This window comes from Hyalella azteca, unplaced genomic scaffold (genome assembly GCF_000764305.2).
Source record: "Hyalella azteca isolate HAZT.00-mixed unplaced genomic scaffold, Hazt_2.0.2 contig12899, whole genome shotgun sequence".
NCBI classification, from domain to species: Eukaryota; Metazoa; Arthropoda; class Malacostraca; order Amphipoda; family Hyalellidae; genus Hyalella; species Hyalella azteca.
The window spans coordinates 44,800-59,855 of record NW_025942841.1 but is presented as its reverse complement, the minus strand read 5'-3'; the positions used below and the strand labels follow the sequence as shown (position 1 = coordinate 59,855).

Below are 15,056 nucleotides of genomic sequence, written 5' to 3'. Positions count from 1 at the left end.
GAGTCAGAGCAGGTCGTAGGAGTCAGAGCAGGTCGTAGGAGTCAGAGCAGGTCGTAGGAGTCAGAGCAGGTCGTAGGAGTCAGAGCAGGTCGTAGGAGTCAGAGCAGGTCGCAGGAGTCAGAGCAGGTCGTAGGAGTCAGAGCAGGTCGTAGGAGTCAGAGCATGTCGTAGGAGTCAGAGCAGGTCGTAGGAGTTCTAGCAGAACTCAAACGGTTACTACAATGAACTTCCTTTGGCATGTGAACGGAAACCCACGGCACGACAAATTTTCAGTTATATTTATTTAATTATTCTAAGCTTCAGGGCATGTTTATCATAAGACGAACAACTCACTTTGAAGTGACTCGTTCCAATGACAACTGCTACTAGATTACTTACTTAATTTGAATAATTGACCTTGAAATGAAATTAATGACGAATGGCAGCCAGCTTTGTGGCCGAGCTTCTCACGATCAAACCAAAACCTGCTGACTCCTTTTCGTGACCTGGCGACTTATAATCATAACAAATTACATGCATTTTGGAGAGGATTTAATGCAATGCATAAGCGAGCCTCTGTTGGCACTTAAGAAATCCACGTCGCCCGCCCTCGCAGCGTCTGCACAAAGGGCGCCTCAGACGCCCCTTGCACTCGACACACTAAACATGAAACAAAAACTTGAAGAGGCAAGAGAGGAATACAAAAGTCACGCAAGATGCCCACAAGGTCAGCGACTCGGCACCCGTAACAGGCAGGACATTCGTAATAGTTCAGCGAGCAGCAGTCACCCGCTTCGACAAGGGGTCCGGGTGACGTCAGCGTGCAGTAGTCACCCGCTGCGAGAAGGGGTCCGGGTGACGTCAGCGTGCAGCCATCACCCGCTCCGAGAAGGGGTCCGGGTGACGTCAGCGTGCAGCCATCACCCGCTNTCATCGTGCTGCTTGCGATCATCGTGCTGCTTGCGATCATCGTGCTGCTTGCGATCATCGTGCTGCTTGCGATCATCGTGCTGCTTGCGATCATCGTGCTGCTTGCGATCATCGTGCTGCTTGCGATCATCGTGCTGCTTGCGATCATCGTGCTGCTTGCGATCATCGTGCTGCTTGCGATCATCGTGCTGCTTGCGATCATCGTGCTGCTTGCGATCATCGTGCTGCTTGCGATCATCGTGCTGCTTGCGATCATCGTGCTGCTTGCGATCATCGTGCTGCTTGCGATCATCGTGCTGCTTGCGATCATCGTGCTGCTTGCGATCATCGTGCTGCTTGCGATCATCGTGCTGCTTGCGATCATCGTGCTGCTTGCGATCATCGTGCTGCTTGCGATCATCGTGCTGCTTGCGATCATCGTGCTGCTTGCGATCATCGTGCTGCTTGCGATCATCGTGCTGCTTGCGATCATCGTGCTGCTTGCGATCATCGTGCTGCTTGCGATCATCGTGCTGCTTGCGATCATCGTGCTGCTTGCGATCATCGTGCTGCTTGCGATCATCGTGCTGCTTGCGATCATCGTGCTGCTTGCGATCATCGTGCTGCTTGCGATCATCGTGCTGCTTGCGATCATCGTGCTGCTTGCGATCATCGTGCTGCTTGCGATCATCCTGCTGCTTACGATCATCGTGCTGCGTGCAACCAGTGTTTTCTTATGCTCAGCGTCAAGCTTGCATTATTTAGCGCCTTATTTTGAGCCGTGCTGTTAAAAAATTACGATTCCGTAAATTCGTCAGGCCATCAATGGCGGCTGTTCAATCCAAGCCCACCAATCACAGGCGAAAAACTTGCCGCAACATCTACTTAGCAAGTTTTATAGAACAGATCCTGCTAAGATAAGTTACTTCTCCTCGGGATAGCCGACGTCGGACAAGATCTTGAAGGCAAGTGGCAGGAGACTCAAGCTCATGCACCTTCTTTTTATCATCCCCTGAACAGACGTGGATGCCACTCGGCGTCATGCAGCCACAAGTGGCACGTGGCATCCTCAACGGACACTAATTTATACTTCGTGAGCGATGTTTCGCACTATAAATATAGTGTCAATTAGCTAATTAATCAGACTTTGTCTCAGCTTGATATAATTTCTTCATGATATCGTTATCCTGAATGCCGGTAGTGCTGTTGCCACTAAGCTCGTGAAAAAATGTTCAAACCCGAATTTTACATTGAAAAATTGATCTACCATTCCACTCTCGTTTCTAAGTATGAAAACTTTTTTGCATCTTCCGAATTAAGTACGTAAACCTAAATTAATTTAACCAATACAAAATCAAATTTAAATTTTTGATCCACGTCTTTTCTCCCAGTTTTGCATTGTTGCAACAATCTCCCACAATTCACGAGTTTTCATATCCAGGTAATATCCCGACACGATAAGTATATCGGATACGCGCCCAATGAGATGCCATAGTATCCAGACACTGCACACAGAGCGTTCATTCTCTCTATACAATAATTAAAATAAATAGCATTATTTAGTGTCGCAGGCTTCAAACACAAACAAACTTTGACATATGTATATATAGCTTATTAGTATATAATACATATATACGTAAGATTAAATTAGCCCCAGGCATCCACATGCACCGCATTATAAGCAAGATAAATATGTCATTCGCTTTGCTGTAGACGGAAGTTCTTTTATAAGACCTGCAGCCTTACAACCCTGTAACAATGTGGTCACAGTGCATTCAGTTGAACAGGACAGTTAACTGTAACGATGTGGTCATAGTGCGTTCAGTTGAACAGGATAGTTAACTGTAACGATGTGGTCACAGCGCGTTCAGTTGAACAGGACAGTTAACTGTAACGATGTGGTCACAGTGATGTGGTCACAGCGCGTTCAGTTGAACGGGACAGTTAACTGTCACGATGTGGTCACAGCGCGTTCAGTTGAACAGGACAGTTAACTGTAACGATATGGTCACAGCGCGTTCAGTTGAACAGGACAGTTAGCTTGAAAGTCGCGTAAGGGCTTGGCAGTCCTGAAACAATGCCAGCCATGAAACAATGGGCTAATTTACTTAGTTTAAAGTCGGATGCCAATTAGACAATACAAATGAATGAGAACTTAACACAAATATTTAATGTTGAGAAATTTGTATTTGGATTCATGAATAAATTCGTGGTCTCACTCATGAATAAAAGATTGAGTTTCACTGATCGCGTTTTGAGATGCGCGTGATAGAACGGGGAGAGGCAATAACCAAACACTTTGCTCCGCACTAAGGAAATTGCGCAGCGCAAAAGTACCAAAATAGTAATAAAATAGTAATAAATAGTAACAACAAGCTTTCATCGGAGTGTAAACAAACAAGGCCAGGACTTCCCTGTAAGGACTCTACAGTACGGCTGGCACCTCCATAGCCCCAGCAGGCCGGTCTCCAGCCAAGAGCGTCCCTTAGGGCCGTTCTGCTGACGAGGTGTCAGGTCGCTGGGCCATGCCTCATCTGCTGCAGGAGTCAGCGCAAGGTCCTCAGAGGCACACAAGAACCGCACGCGCCACTAATCGTACGTGGCATGACATTTATTATGCCCGCAAACTTATATGTTATGTGTGCACTGAATATTCTACGCGAGAATAATGTAGTACAGTGTAAATAAGAAACTAATTAATGTACAAGTTCGGCAATACACCACGTGTATACTGAAGAACACTTAAAAATACTTTTAATCGAAAGCACACAATCACTTTTAGCATTGGAAACACCATACACAGTGTGTTGAAGAGTATTTTAGCATTGGAAACACCATACACAGTGTATTGAAGAGTAATACAGTTTTACAGTGCGAAGTATCAGGTACCTGCTGTACTCTTTGTACACGCGTATCGGGTTAGCTTAGACGCATAGCTCAACAATGTATCCTGATACTGCTCACAGAGCGGTTATTTTCTATATAGTTAACAAAGGCAGCCAATTAAAATAAATAGCATTATTTTACGTCGCTCTCGGACGACCGCCGGGCAACGCCTACGTAAACTGGAGAGACGATGAGACGGTGGCAATATTGCGTGTAAGATGACGTGTCACGTCACCACACGCATCACGCAGACCCACGGCAATATTGCGTGGATGATGACGTGTCACCACACTCGTCACGCAGACTCATGTCTAAGGTATTCATGACATAAGTCAGCTGTAGGTGAGCTGATGAGTCGAGGTGAACATGGCAGGAACGGCGCGGTGACTCAAGGATGACTTGAACAATAGCGCAGCCCCCGCCCCGTCTGTCTGGGACACCCGCTACACGTTACACATTTCCTGCTGGAGGAACTGGGCTCGCCCACGACCCCAGCACCAACATCTCCACACTCACATCACCACCAAAACCTCCACACCACCACCACCACCAAAACATTCAACAATATAAAAACATTCAACAATAAAAAAACATTCAACAATATAAAAACATTCAACAATATAAAAACATTCAACAATATAAAAACATTCACACTACCAAAACATTCACACCACCACCAAAACATTCACTACCCTCACAACACTCACACCACCACCATCAGCACCATCGTGTTAAGTTTTCAAGTAGTCAGCACCCTGCAAATGAAATAATTCAAATAACTTACTTATTTATTATTTCAAACTTCAGAAGAAAATGAAACTTGTTAAACGTCTATTATAAACATTTCTTTTGGAATTTATTTTTAATGACATTCAAAATATTTTATCTTTCAACCGGCAGGATCCCGAGCGATGGACTGAAAAGTCCAGACGTCCAATCGTCCATCCGGTGTCCTGTGTTCGGGGTGTGCATGGTTGGACGTGAAAATATAACGGCAGGATGACGTAAATATAACGGCAGGATGACGTAAATATAACGGCAGGATGACGTAAAGATGACGTAAGGGTGGCGTAAAAATAAAGTAAAGGAGGCATATAGAAATGAAAAAAAAGTTTGTCGAGGATCCCTAGAACGAAATAATTGGATTCTGTATAAGCAAATAAAATTTAATTCTGGATAGTCCAAAATTCGGGACAGTGGATTGAATAATCAAAGATTGCGCAAATATAGAGGTTCTAACTAATCACAATTAATAAAACCACCACATGAGGTTTTAAAGCTCAGTGTCATGGAACACATTTTGTATGAAGAATAATTTTAGGTAACTTGTGGAAATTAATGAGATGGTTGGGAAGTTGAACGGAGAAAACTGAAGAAAATAGATTTTGCCGCTGTAGAAAATCAGAAATAGATTTGAGAGATACGAATTGATAGAAATGATTTTTGTGGTGTCATTCGTGCAATAACGAATCATCAGAGCAAAAAACAATGAAAATAATACATTTACTTAATTTAATCGACAAGATACTCAACTTCGAAATCGTCGTCATATTAGTTTACAAAAAAATGTAAAGTCCTAACTTTGGTCAAACTCTCTGAAGGTGTAGAAATGAATTTAACTTCGTAGTATAATAAACAATATACCGCAATGCAAACGTCAGTCATACAAATCAAAGAATACAGAAAGTCATTAATAAATGTAATCATAATAAATATAATTAATGATAATCATTAATACCGTTATTCCAGGCAGCTGCTACTCGGTGTTCAAATGTCAATCTGGGATGAAATGAATGAATGAATCCCAATTTTCACTTTTGAATATTATAATTTTTTAGTTAAAAAACATAGAAGCAACCTGCCTTCAAGGTTTTAATTATGGCAGGAACCAGCCAACCATCACCCATTCTTGAACACCGCACTCTTAAAACATACTTTTCCTTCGTATGAAGTCAATAAATGGACGTTAAAACAAATACCTAGAGTCTATACCATTTCAGCTAGGTAAGTAATGATGAATTTCCTCATAATCACCGAGACAAAAACAAAAACAACACTCCACCACAACATTCACCACCACCGCAGCAACATTCACCACAACCAAGACAACATCCACACCACTAACATCATAACCTGTAAACAGCTGCAATACCAGCGTGACACGTCACAAACCGCGACGTGACAGACGAATATGACAGGGAGGTGTGCTCGCGCATACATTCGTCCCTCGTCACGCGCGTCACAAAAGTTCCTAGGACTCGTGAACCGTCGGTTCGTTTACGGTCATTTATATTGCACGGCAAACCTGCTAACTGCGGGTGAAAACAAACTACGAAATGCGGGAGGAATCAGGTGCCTGCTATTTGATATAAAAATGAAATTCGGACCACGTATAAATCAACGTCAGGATCTCAGATAACAACAACATAGTGAAATTGTTCTCAAGTATCTGGGAAACGATCATCGAATAGCTACGGCAGCTGTTAAGCTTCACCGGGCACAGCCCATGAACAGTTTAGCCAATGAACAGTTTAGCCAATGAACAGTTTAGCCAATGATGTCAAGGCAGCAGTCTGTCAAGGCAGCAGTCAGTCAAGGCAGCAGTCAGTCAAGGCAGCAGTCTGCCAAGGCAGCAGTCTGTCAAGGCAGCAGTCAGTCAAGGCAGCAGTCTGTCAAGGGTCGTCTAATAACTGCTTTCCCTCTACGCTCGGCATTTCATGGCAGTTGAACGAACAAGATCCATTCACGAAATTTAATTTCTAAAGAAATAGAAGATAATCGATGGCACACTACTTCTCCAAAATAATACATGAATATAATCACTATATGGCAGTACAAAAGCACCACGATGTTGCTGAACTAACAACGGAACGACCCAACAGGTGCCGCCACCGCACACGACGCCAGACTTCTCAGCGGAAGCCGACTAAATAATATTTGGCCCCGCGGCGCTCGCCACGATGGCGGCTTGTTTATGGTAACGGTAAATATTGAAATATTATATTAGTGTATGATGGCATAATTTGTTGTTCTATCATACAGGTTCGATTGAAGACCCGATAATTTGTTTATTAATAATTTTTTTGTTTTGTTTAATAAGCCTAACGATGTTTATAGTTGACAATGTGATAGCGAAAATGTTTCCTAATTATTGATCTTGATAGAGATCAGCATTAACCGTGGTATACTACCAAGGATACCAAGTCCACTTCCCGCAACTACACGGCCACTGCAACTACACGGCCACTGCAACTACACGGCCACTGCAACTACACGGCCACTGCAACTACACGGCCACTGCAACTACACGGCATTCGCCACGTCGCCGCTCCGCATTACAGCGCCTCATTTAATCCCCATTGCTAACCATCTTTCAGCGGCTCTTGACTTTCGTTATTTCACGCTTTTAAAAAATTTTTCAACTGTCGCAAATACGACCTTTCTTCATATTATATCAATTATATTGCCTTTTAATCATACATATATCCACACCATAAATCATGCATCATTGTTAGTATTTCAGTAATGCGAGTGCATTGGGGAATTCGTCCTCATTTAACATCGAAGAAATGAGCGCAGACAACCGCACCACAGGGCGGGCCGGCGCTCGCAGTGAGCACACACGACACAACTCAGACAACGGCACACGACACACTGACGTGCTGTCAGTGTCAGCCGTACACCCCCACGACGAGGGACGTCTTCCTGTGGCTCAAAGAAATTTAACCGATTAACGAACGGTAAAAATTACATTATGTGCAAATTTACTTCTTATACTTATCAACTTTTTGAAAATGTATACTCGACCACTTAAGAGGAATATTGGCTAATTTTCAATTTGTTTGTAACTACGAAAAATTTTGAAATTACAGGGTGAGTGAAAAGTCAAGACTTGAGCCTCATCCATTGACGGCACGTAAAAATAGAACAAAAATATTTATTCGGAGCTTACATACCCTAATTATTTAATAGCAATCTCGACCTTTAGGATAAGCATCGCAAACCCTTTTAGAGCCAGAAACTAAGAAGCAGTGTTCTATGCTAGCACATGCAGGTGGTGCGCGATATATTTAGTATAAAGAGCTGCAGTCGCTCTCGCTGTTGGCATTGTGCCTCCGACAACCAACAAGCGTCGTCTGCAGAGCCGCTGAAGCACACGACGTTTCCTTGGCATTAGCAAAGGCGTGCAAGTCACTTGTTTCCTTAGCATTAGCTATAATATTAGAGCAATTTCATGTTGCAAAATAGTGTAAGCAACATTTAGATTAGGTGTTCGAAAAAGTGGGTCTCTTTTATAGCTAAATGGATTGACTTTTAGACAGAAATTTATCCCACGATATAACAAGGTCATGATAGTCCGAGGTAATTGTCCGAAAAAAAACTTGCATACATTTTGGTAAGAGAATTGAGGCCTATGGGCTTGGATTGACCGTAGTTGGAGTTCAATCAAGTTTACAAGATGATTTTGTAATACATTATTACTTTATTAGCACAGAACTTGTTCAACGGTATAGGAATTGTAAAAAAAAACGCTCAAAGTCACGAGCAGTATTGTATCTCGTTGTTAGTCGCACTCTTTTATATGCTTGGTACTTTTTTACATTAAATATCGGGATGTAGCCGTCTAATTTGACGAAGATTCTCTTGTGAAGTTGTGAGTAATTTTATACTGTATTTGTGCTAACCAAGTGCCTCTCACAAGGCAAGCTGAATTTCTTTTTAAAATTTTAATCAAGTTTGTGCACCTCTTGGAATACATTTGCGCAAAAATGCGTACACATGACTATCAGTACCAGTAAACAACTCGGGAGATAGCGCATGACCGCAAGCAGCTCAAATCAACAGCAGGATGTGAAGGCGTCGGCGGTCGGTTGAAGGCGTTGAGGCAACGACCTGACTCACTAAGGCCATTCATTTCTCGCAGAAATGTCACTCAAATGCCTCCAGTTAATGTGCCGATAAATGCATTTAGTCAACTTCCCGCGTATGGCATTGGTATTATGATGAAACTTAGTTTGATATTCATAGTAGAAACGCAAGTGGTTTCTACTTTATAGCGAGACTATAACTGTCGTTCAGTTTGCCGCTATTATGCCCGTCAGCTCTTGAAGTCCAATCTATAGTAGCCTGTTTATTCATGAAATTTTGAAGCATTTCACCGAGCCGAAACAAATTTTACCCACGAACGAGCAAATGTTGAGCAATAAAAAGAATCTAGAAATGAAGTTCCGTTTTCAACAAATCCTCGAGTAGTTAGGTTACGCAACTATTGATAGCTTAAAATCAAACGAATAAAAATCTCCGCAATAAATTTTATTGATCCATTCTTTACAACCACATTTTCAAAATTGCACGAACGTCTAACGTTCCACGCAGAGTATGACATATGTGGGACCAACGACTAAGTTGCGCGGTTGTGTATAGGCCTAGAAGGGTAGAGGCTAGACGATCGACAAAATCTTCAACTTGGAAAACAGATATATACTTATCAACGCCGGAATTTTTCTATACTATAGTATAGTCAAAATCTAAGTGCTCGAGCTCCGAACGACTAATTCGGCGCAGTAAACCATACAACATTTTCAATTGACTGCGCAGTGTAAATGCAAAGCAATTCATTATGGCAGATAATATGAGAGTTAAGCAAATTCAGGATCTATTGCTCATGATCATGATAAGAATGAATGCACGGTTGTTAGGGACCGCGATCATTGGCCAAGTGTTCGGGGTCAGAGAATGCTTTTTTTTTTATTAGTCCCCAACACTGTATTTTCCAAATAGTGGCACTTTCCGCCCATAACATAGATAACCCATGTATACGCTGAGCAAAATTTGGGTAGGATGGCCCACACAAAGTCTGAAAGTGCATCTACCAAGTCTCACTCACTCGATTGTTTGAGTGTGAACCTGCTATGCAATGCCAACTAACTGTGCACACATTCAATACAAGCTTAGCACCACCTACTACCATGCTCGTGACGCACGTTCAATCATCACCAGCCCAATAACATACATAACATACCACTGGTCCTATAGTCCTCTCCCATCCTCAAAACACTGACAAAACGTTAGCACACGATAAGCCATACACAAACCCACAACGTTAGCACACGATTAGCTATACCCAAACCTACAACGATAGCACACAATTAGCCATACCTAACCGCACAACATTAGCACATGATTGGCCATGTCTAACAAACTGCACAAGAAAAACACACGATTAGTCACCCCTAGCCCACAACGTATGGCACAATGTTAGCTAAACCTAACCCAACGTTAGTTCACGGTTAGCCTTACCTAAACCCAAACGCTATCACACGATTAGCAGCATCTAACTCCGTAACTTGAGCAAACAATTGCATTTAATTAATCTCACGTTTGCATTCGATTAACCTTAACTATTTCAACAACGTTAGTAAACGAGGTAGCTCTCCCAAACCTCGCTTCATCAGAGCCTAATATCATACAAGACTCTGAAATGTTCGAAAGGGATTTAATATATTTCTCAAAATAAGAATTATATTCTTATTCAGTCGATACTTGCGTTCAATCAGCTTGATATGTTAACAATTCAGATGGCGCTTGTAAATCCCTTCACTTACACCACATGAATGCGAAACCTGGACTGGAGCCCCGCTGTTGCAGCATTTCCAAGAAAAATTTGGAACATAATTTACCGCATAAATTCCGCAATTTTGATTAATATCTTGTTGGCAAAGTGGAGCAAAATTCAGAGGCTGCGGCTGAAATTAGCGATGCACAGAAACTCGAAATTAGACAAAAATATCACTAACCTCAGCGCACTGCGAGTAGTCCCTCGCATAAATGCGGTGCCTTCCAACACTTACTAGGCCACCTTCCCCAGCCGTAGTTCAACTCAGGTCAATATTTGTAGCTTCAAAATGTACTGATAATTAGATAACACCTCACTCATCCTACTACCACGGGCCACGGCCAACGATCGAGTGGCGTGACACTGACAACTTTACAGACAAATTCAAGTTACATCCTCAGCAAAGTCTCTAACAATATGGAACTTCAAATTGAAATAAATTATCGTGGGACTGTTGGCAAACCGTGGTAAATTCTAAACCAGGTGTAAACATAGAATGAAAAGAGAATAACATTTACATTTGCTTTTTATTTACAAGACAATTTTATGAATAGTAAAATTTCGAATATCGCTTGAAAATGAATAAGAATAGAATAGAAGTGTCGGCATTGGAGAAATAGGTCCATGGCCTGTTGCCGATTCTTGAACTTTTCGTGACTTGATTCACAAGGGATCCGGCCTTTGGAACCCGATCTTTCCATAAATGACGATTGATTGAGATAGCTGCTGGACTTATTGCCTGGTCCGTAATTTGCTGGGCATTTTAAGACTGAACATATGCTCCTGCATAGCTTCGTGTAGTCTGTTTTTTCTGGGACCTTGTATAAGCCATGAGTATACTTGTATGCTTCAATGAGGTCCCCACGCAGACGTCGATAATTGAGGCTTGGAAGCTTCATAATCTTTAATCTTTCCTCATAAGACTTGCCTTTCAAGCCCGGAACTATCCTTGTTGCGGTCTTTGAACACTCTCTACTAAATTTTTGTCCTTTTCAAATTTCGGTGACCACACGACGTTTCCAAACTCTAGGTTCGGGCGCACGACAGCAAAAACAACTGCTTCATCGCTTCTGCATCTAAGAACTTGAATGAGCGTCTGATCAGTCCAAGTCGATTATTGGCTTTATTAACTTGACCTTCAATATGCTTAGAAAATTTCAACTCATTGTCGATATTAACTCCTAAATCCTTTTCCATTGTCGACTTCGACATCATCACTCTGTCGTTGCAACCGTGTCTTCTCATACTGTAGTGTCTCATCTTGCTGTTCATTATTCTTGCCAAGGTGGATAACTTTACATTTAAATGTGGAACGCTTCACGATTTTGCGCGTCATCCTTGCGCAGGGGCCATGCTAATCTTCTCTGTATCGTTCCAATTTTAGTATATGTACCGCCGAAGCAGGTAAATATATATTGAAGGGGCTTGGAACATTAATCCCAGGAAGCCGAAAAAAAAATTCAACTAGACCGAAAAATCAAATAAAGCTGCCGAAAAATAGAAATTTGCAAGAAAATGTTGAATTAACACGAACAGTATTTATTTCGATCATACAACTGTTAAGTTTTATGTTAAGAGAATCCTGAAGCCGTTGTGAAATTTAACGTAAAAAGATGAAGCCCTTGCGAGCAGGAGTATAGAAATGTGAATTTTCATTAGATCCAGAAGTACTTCGCAGCAAATTTGGCTTAATTTCGCCGAAATCTTTAATTGTGAACTCACACGAGAAAATTGAGTGACATACTAAATCTGATGCCAATGTTTTAAATAAATCAATAGCAACAATAATCATTCTAGGTAATAACAATAAGATAAAAAGACTAGGAAATAAAACGTCATAATAATGCAGTAAATTGTAGCATCGAATTTAGCGTTAGGTCACCAATCGCCATTTAGTAACAATGATCATCTCACAAGTACTAAAAGGATGAAAAGATCAATGATCAACAGTACTGATGCACATGTGTTTGAATAACTCTAGCATACAGGTAAGTAATCAATGTATTTACTAGTTCTCCGATATTATGGCTACGGACAATCTGAATCTAGTATCTCGTGAATTCATTGTGTTTTAATGGCGCTCAGTTATCAGTGCGTCAAACTTTCGATTCAATGCCTTGCTTCTTGTCCTTTAGAATCCTGTCTTTTATGTGGAAACTTATGAGGCAGCAGTCATTCTAGGAACCATCCATGTCGAACTATAATATATTCTTCAAAATTATTTTGAGGTAATCAAGAGAAGATTGCAATAGAGATGAGCTCAATGCTTGAAGAGAAGCGGGTCGTCCACCACACTGGTCGCGTGCATGTCGCTCAGCAACGTCCACCCACACACGGAGGCTCTGACGCTCGGCTCGGTCGGCGCGCGGCTTCCGACTTCAACCCAGAACGATGAGTTGAAAGCCATTCTTTGCGGGTGTGTTTTGGCAACATTCTCGTGCTGGTACACACACTGCCACAACGATTTTTAAATTTCATGAAAAAGAAAAATAATCCGGTCACAAATATGATATAACAACTCCTAAAAACCATGGGAGTTGACTACACCAAAGAAAATGAATCACAAGGAAGAATAAAACAATAAAAATTTAAAGGTTATAGTTTCAACCATTCAAAGTGGCTCATTTAACTGAATAGTTTATAAAAATTATTTCATTCTGTCTGCAAGATAATAATTATTTTGTCGTATGCAAATGACATGATATTCATGCTTATTGCTCTAGCTCTTATTAAATTAAGAGCACCAGTATAAGCATTTTACACAAATTAAAAATTTTTACAACAGTGGATGAGGAAATAACTGCAGAATTATGCAACAGGAGCTCACATGTCTGCAGGCATTGCCACAGCATTTGCCTCTGAGAAAGTGGCAGAGTCGGGTCATGACTTTGTGGTGAGTGACTGGGTCATCATAAGTGAAGTGCCTCTTCTTAATGGCTTCAGCATGAGCACAGTGTATCTCCCACTCAGCTTCAGACAGCTTGCTTCTCTCCAGCTGAGCATTGAAGTGAGCTTCCAGGAGTAGAAACTCTGCTCTAAGTTTACTTGTGTTGCTGCACCACCTAAAAATTAAAGTTCTCCATCAACAACATCCATAAAAATCCACAAATAACATAAAAAATACATGAGTAAATATATAACAGCTAATTAATGAGCTAATCACTGAAAATATTCAAATACACATGCAACAAGTGGATTATGAATAAAATTAATATCACAAGGAAGATAATATTTTACTCCCTCAATCAATTTTAAAACAAAATTACCATTGACAGTCATCATTCATGCACTCAGGTATAAGTTAATGTCTTATCACTGTCATGGCAGCTTAATCGCATGGTGGAAGTGGAATTCTGAAGAGCACAAAAGGGTTGATTTCACACTAAATCAAAGGTCTAAAATAAAAAATTTGACCAGTTTATTGTTACTCAGTTTGTACATTTGGATTGAGTGAGTGAGTGATTAGGTATTGACTCTATGTTGAATATAATAAGTAATTTTCCTATATTTCAGACTCAGACTGTCAGACATGTGCACCTAACTCTAACTGCATACAATTACAACCTAGGTACAGCCATACAGCCGTACAGGTATCGCTTTGAGGCAAGTTTAATACTTACTCTGACAATTTTGAGAGGAAACAAAAACTTTAATGCCAATGGCCATCTTGCCATTAGTTTTATTAAAGTTATCATGATTATTAAACAAATCTATATTTAATTTTGTCAGACCCTTTCATAAAATGATGCTGAAATGAAATTTAAGACAAAAATAGTTTAAATGCAAGCGCATTACAGATTACTCCTCAGTTAAGTGTTCTGCAAATTGGTCGATATTTACCATTACCACAACCTGACGTTTTAGGCCACATTTGACTTTGACACCTGACCTTAAATAAAACTCAAGAGAATAGAGGTAAGTGTCTAAGTGATGTCATGTAGCACAAAACTAATAGCAGGTAAATTTATCAAGCCCAGAAGGAATGACCTGCAGGAAAATCTGTGACTGGAAGAAGCTTGCAAATCTAGTAGTGCAAGTCGTTTAATAATGCAGATGCGCATGTTGTGCTGGTATAAGTGGTATTCATAGGTGTGCCTCTGCCACTGCCTCAGTGCCTCTCTGCGAAACTATTAGGTACTCATTTACTCTATTAGCTGATCATCAATTCCTATTCAGACGGCGCGACGGGGTCGCTTCATCTCTGTCACATCGTTCAAGAATTACATATGTTGCTATCAAATTAACAATAGGTATTGCACGCGGTCAGAAAAAAATTTAATACGGTCATATCATAACTCATACCGAAACCGAACCGTCATACGTGTCATTACGAATATGACATATGGTTATAAAGGTAGAAATTCGTATGCACCGCGAATTACGGCACGTCAAGGTTTTGACTGACACATTTTGAGGCTTGAAAGTTTGGCGTCGAAATTACGACAAAATTATTTATCACAGAGCAGCAATTCTCATTATTCTCTGTCAACGTTTCGATAACGAAGACAACGATATCAAAACTACGCTAAAGAGTTAACGTGAGCCGTGACTAAAAACATGCAAGAGGGTAACACGAAAACATTTTTTAAGGTCTCTTCCGTAATTTAGGTGAAGTTTTATGACAGGGTAAAAAAGTTGACGGAAGTACCGCAATTTATGGTGTTCA

At 41.1% G+C, this 15,056-nt stretch overlaps 2 protein-coding genes and 1 non-coding gene across 5 annotated transcripts; all 3 read right to left on the bottom strand.

Moving 5' to 3' along the window:
* Positions 1-899: 899 nt before the first annotated feature.
* Positions 900-1,955, bottom strand: LOC108666079 (polyribonucleotide nucleotidyltransferase-like). Its single transcript, XM_018152891.1, has 2 exons — positions 1,884-1,955; positions 900-1,601 (listed from the first exon to the last, which is right to left on the bottom strand). The coding sequence occupies exons 1-2, from the start codon at positions 1,953-1,955 to the stop codon at positions 900-902; spliced, it is 774 nt and encodes a 257-aa protein (XP_018008380.1).
* A 9,736-nt stretch (positions 1,956-11,691) lies between these two features.
* Positions 11,692-11,798, bottom strand: LOC125178800. Its single transcript, XR_007157026.1, has one exon. It is a non-coding gene; the product is annotated as a U6 spliceosomal RNA (small nuclear RNA).
* LOC108666082 lies at positions 11,720-14,951 on the bottom strand. Of its 3 annotated transcripts, XM_018152895.2 has the most exons (4): positions 14,796-14,951; positions 14,378-14,509; positions 13,218-13,452; positions 11,720-12,845 (listed from the first exon to the last, which is right to left on the bottom strand). In XM_018152895.2, exons 2-4 carry the CDS (start codon positions 14,449-14,451, stop codon positions 12,651-12,653), a joined length of 504 nt encoding a protein of 167 aa, XP_018008384.1. In that variant the 5' UTR covers positions 14,452-14,509; positions 14,796-14,951; the 3' UTR covers positions 11,720-12,650. The 3 variants fall into 3 exon arrangements, with proteins under 3 accessions (XP_018008384.1, XP_047739403.1, XP_047739405.1); XM_047883447.1 differs by having other exon boundaries at positions 14,378-14,951; XM_047883449.1 differs by having other exon boundaries at positions 11,720-12,842; positions 14,378-14,951.
* Between the last annotated feature and the right edge of the window lie 105 nt (positions 14,952-15,056).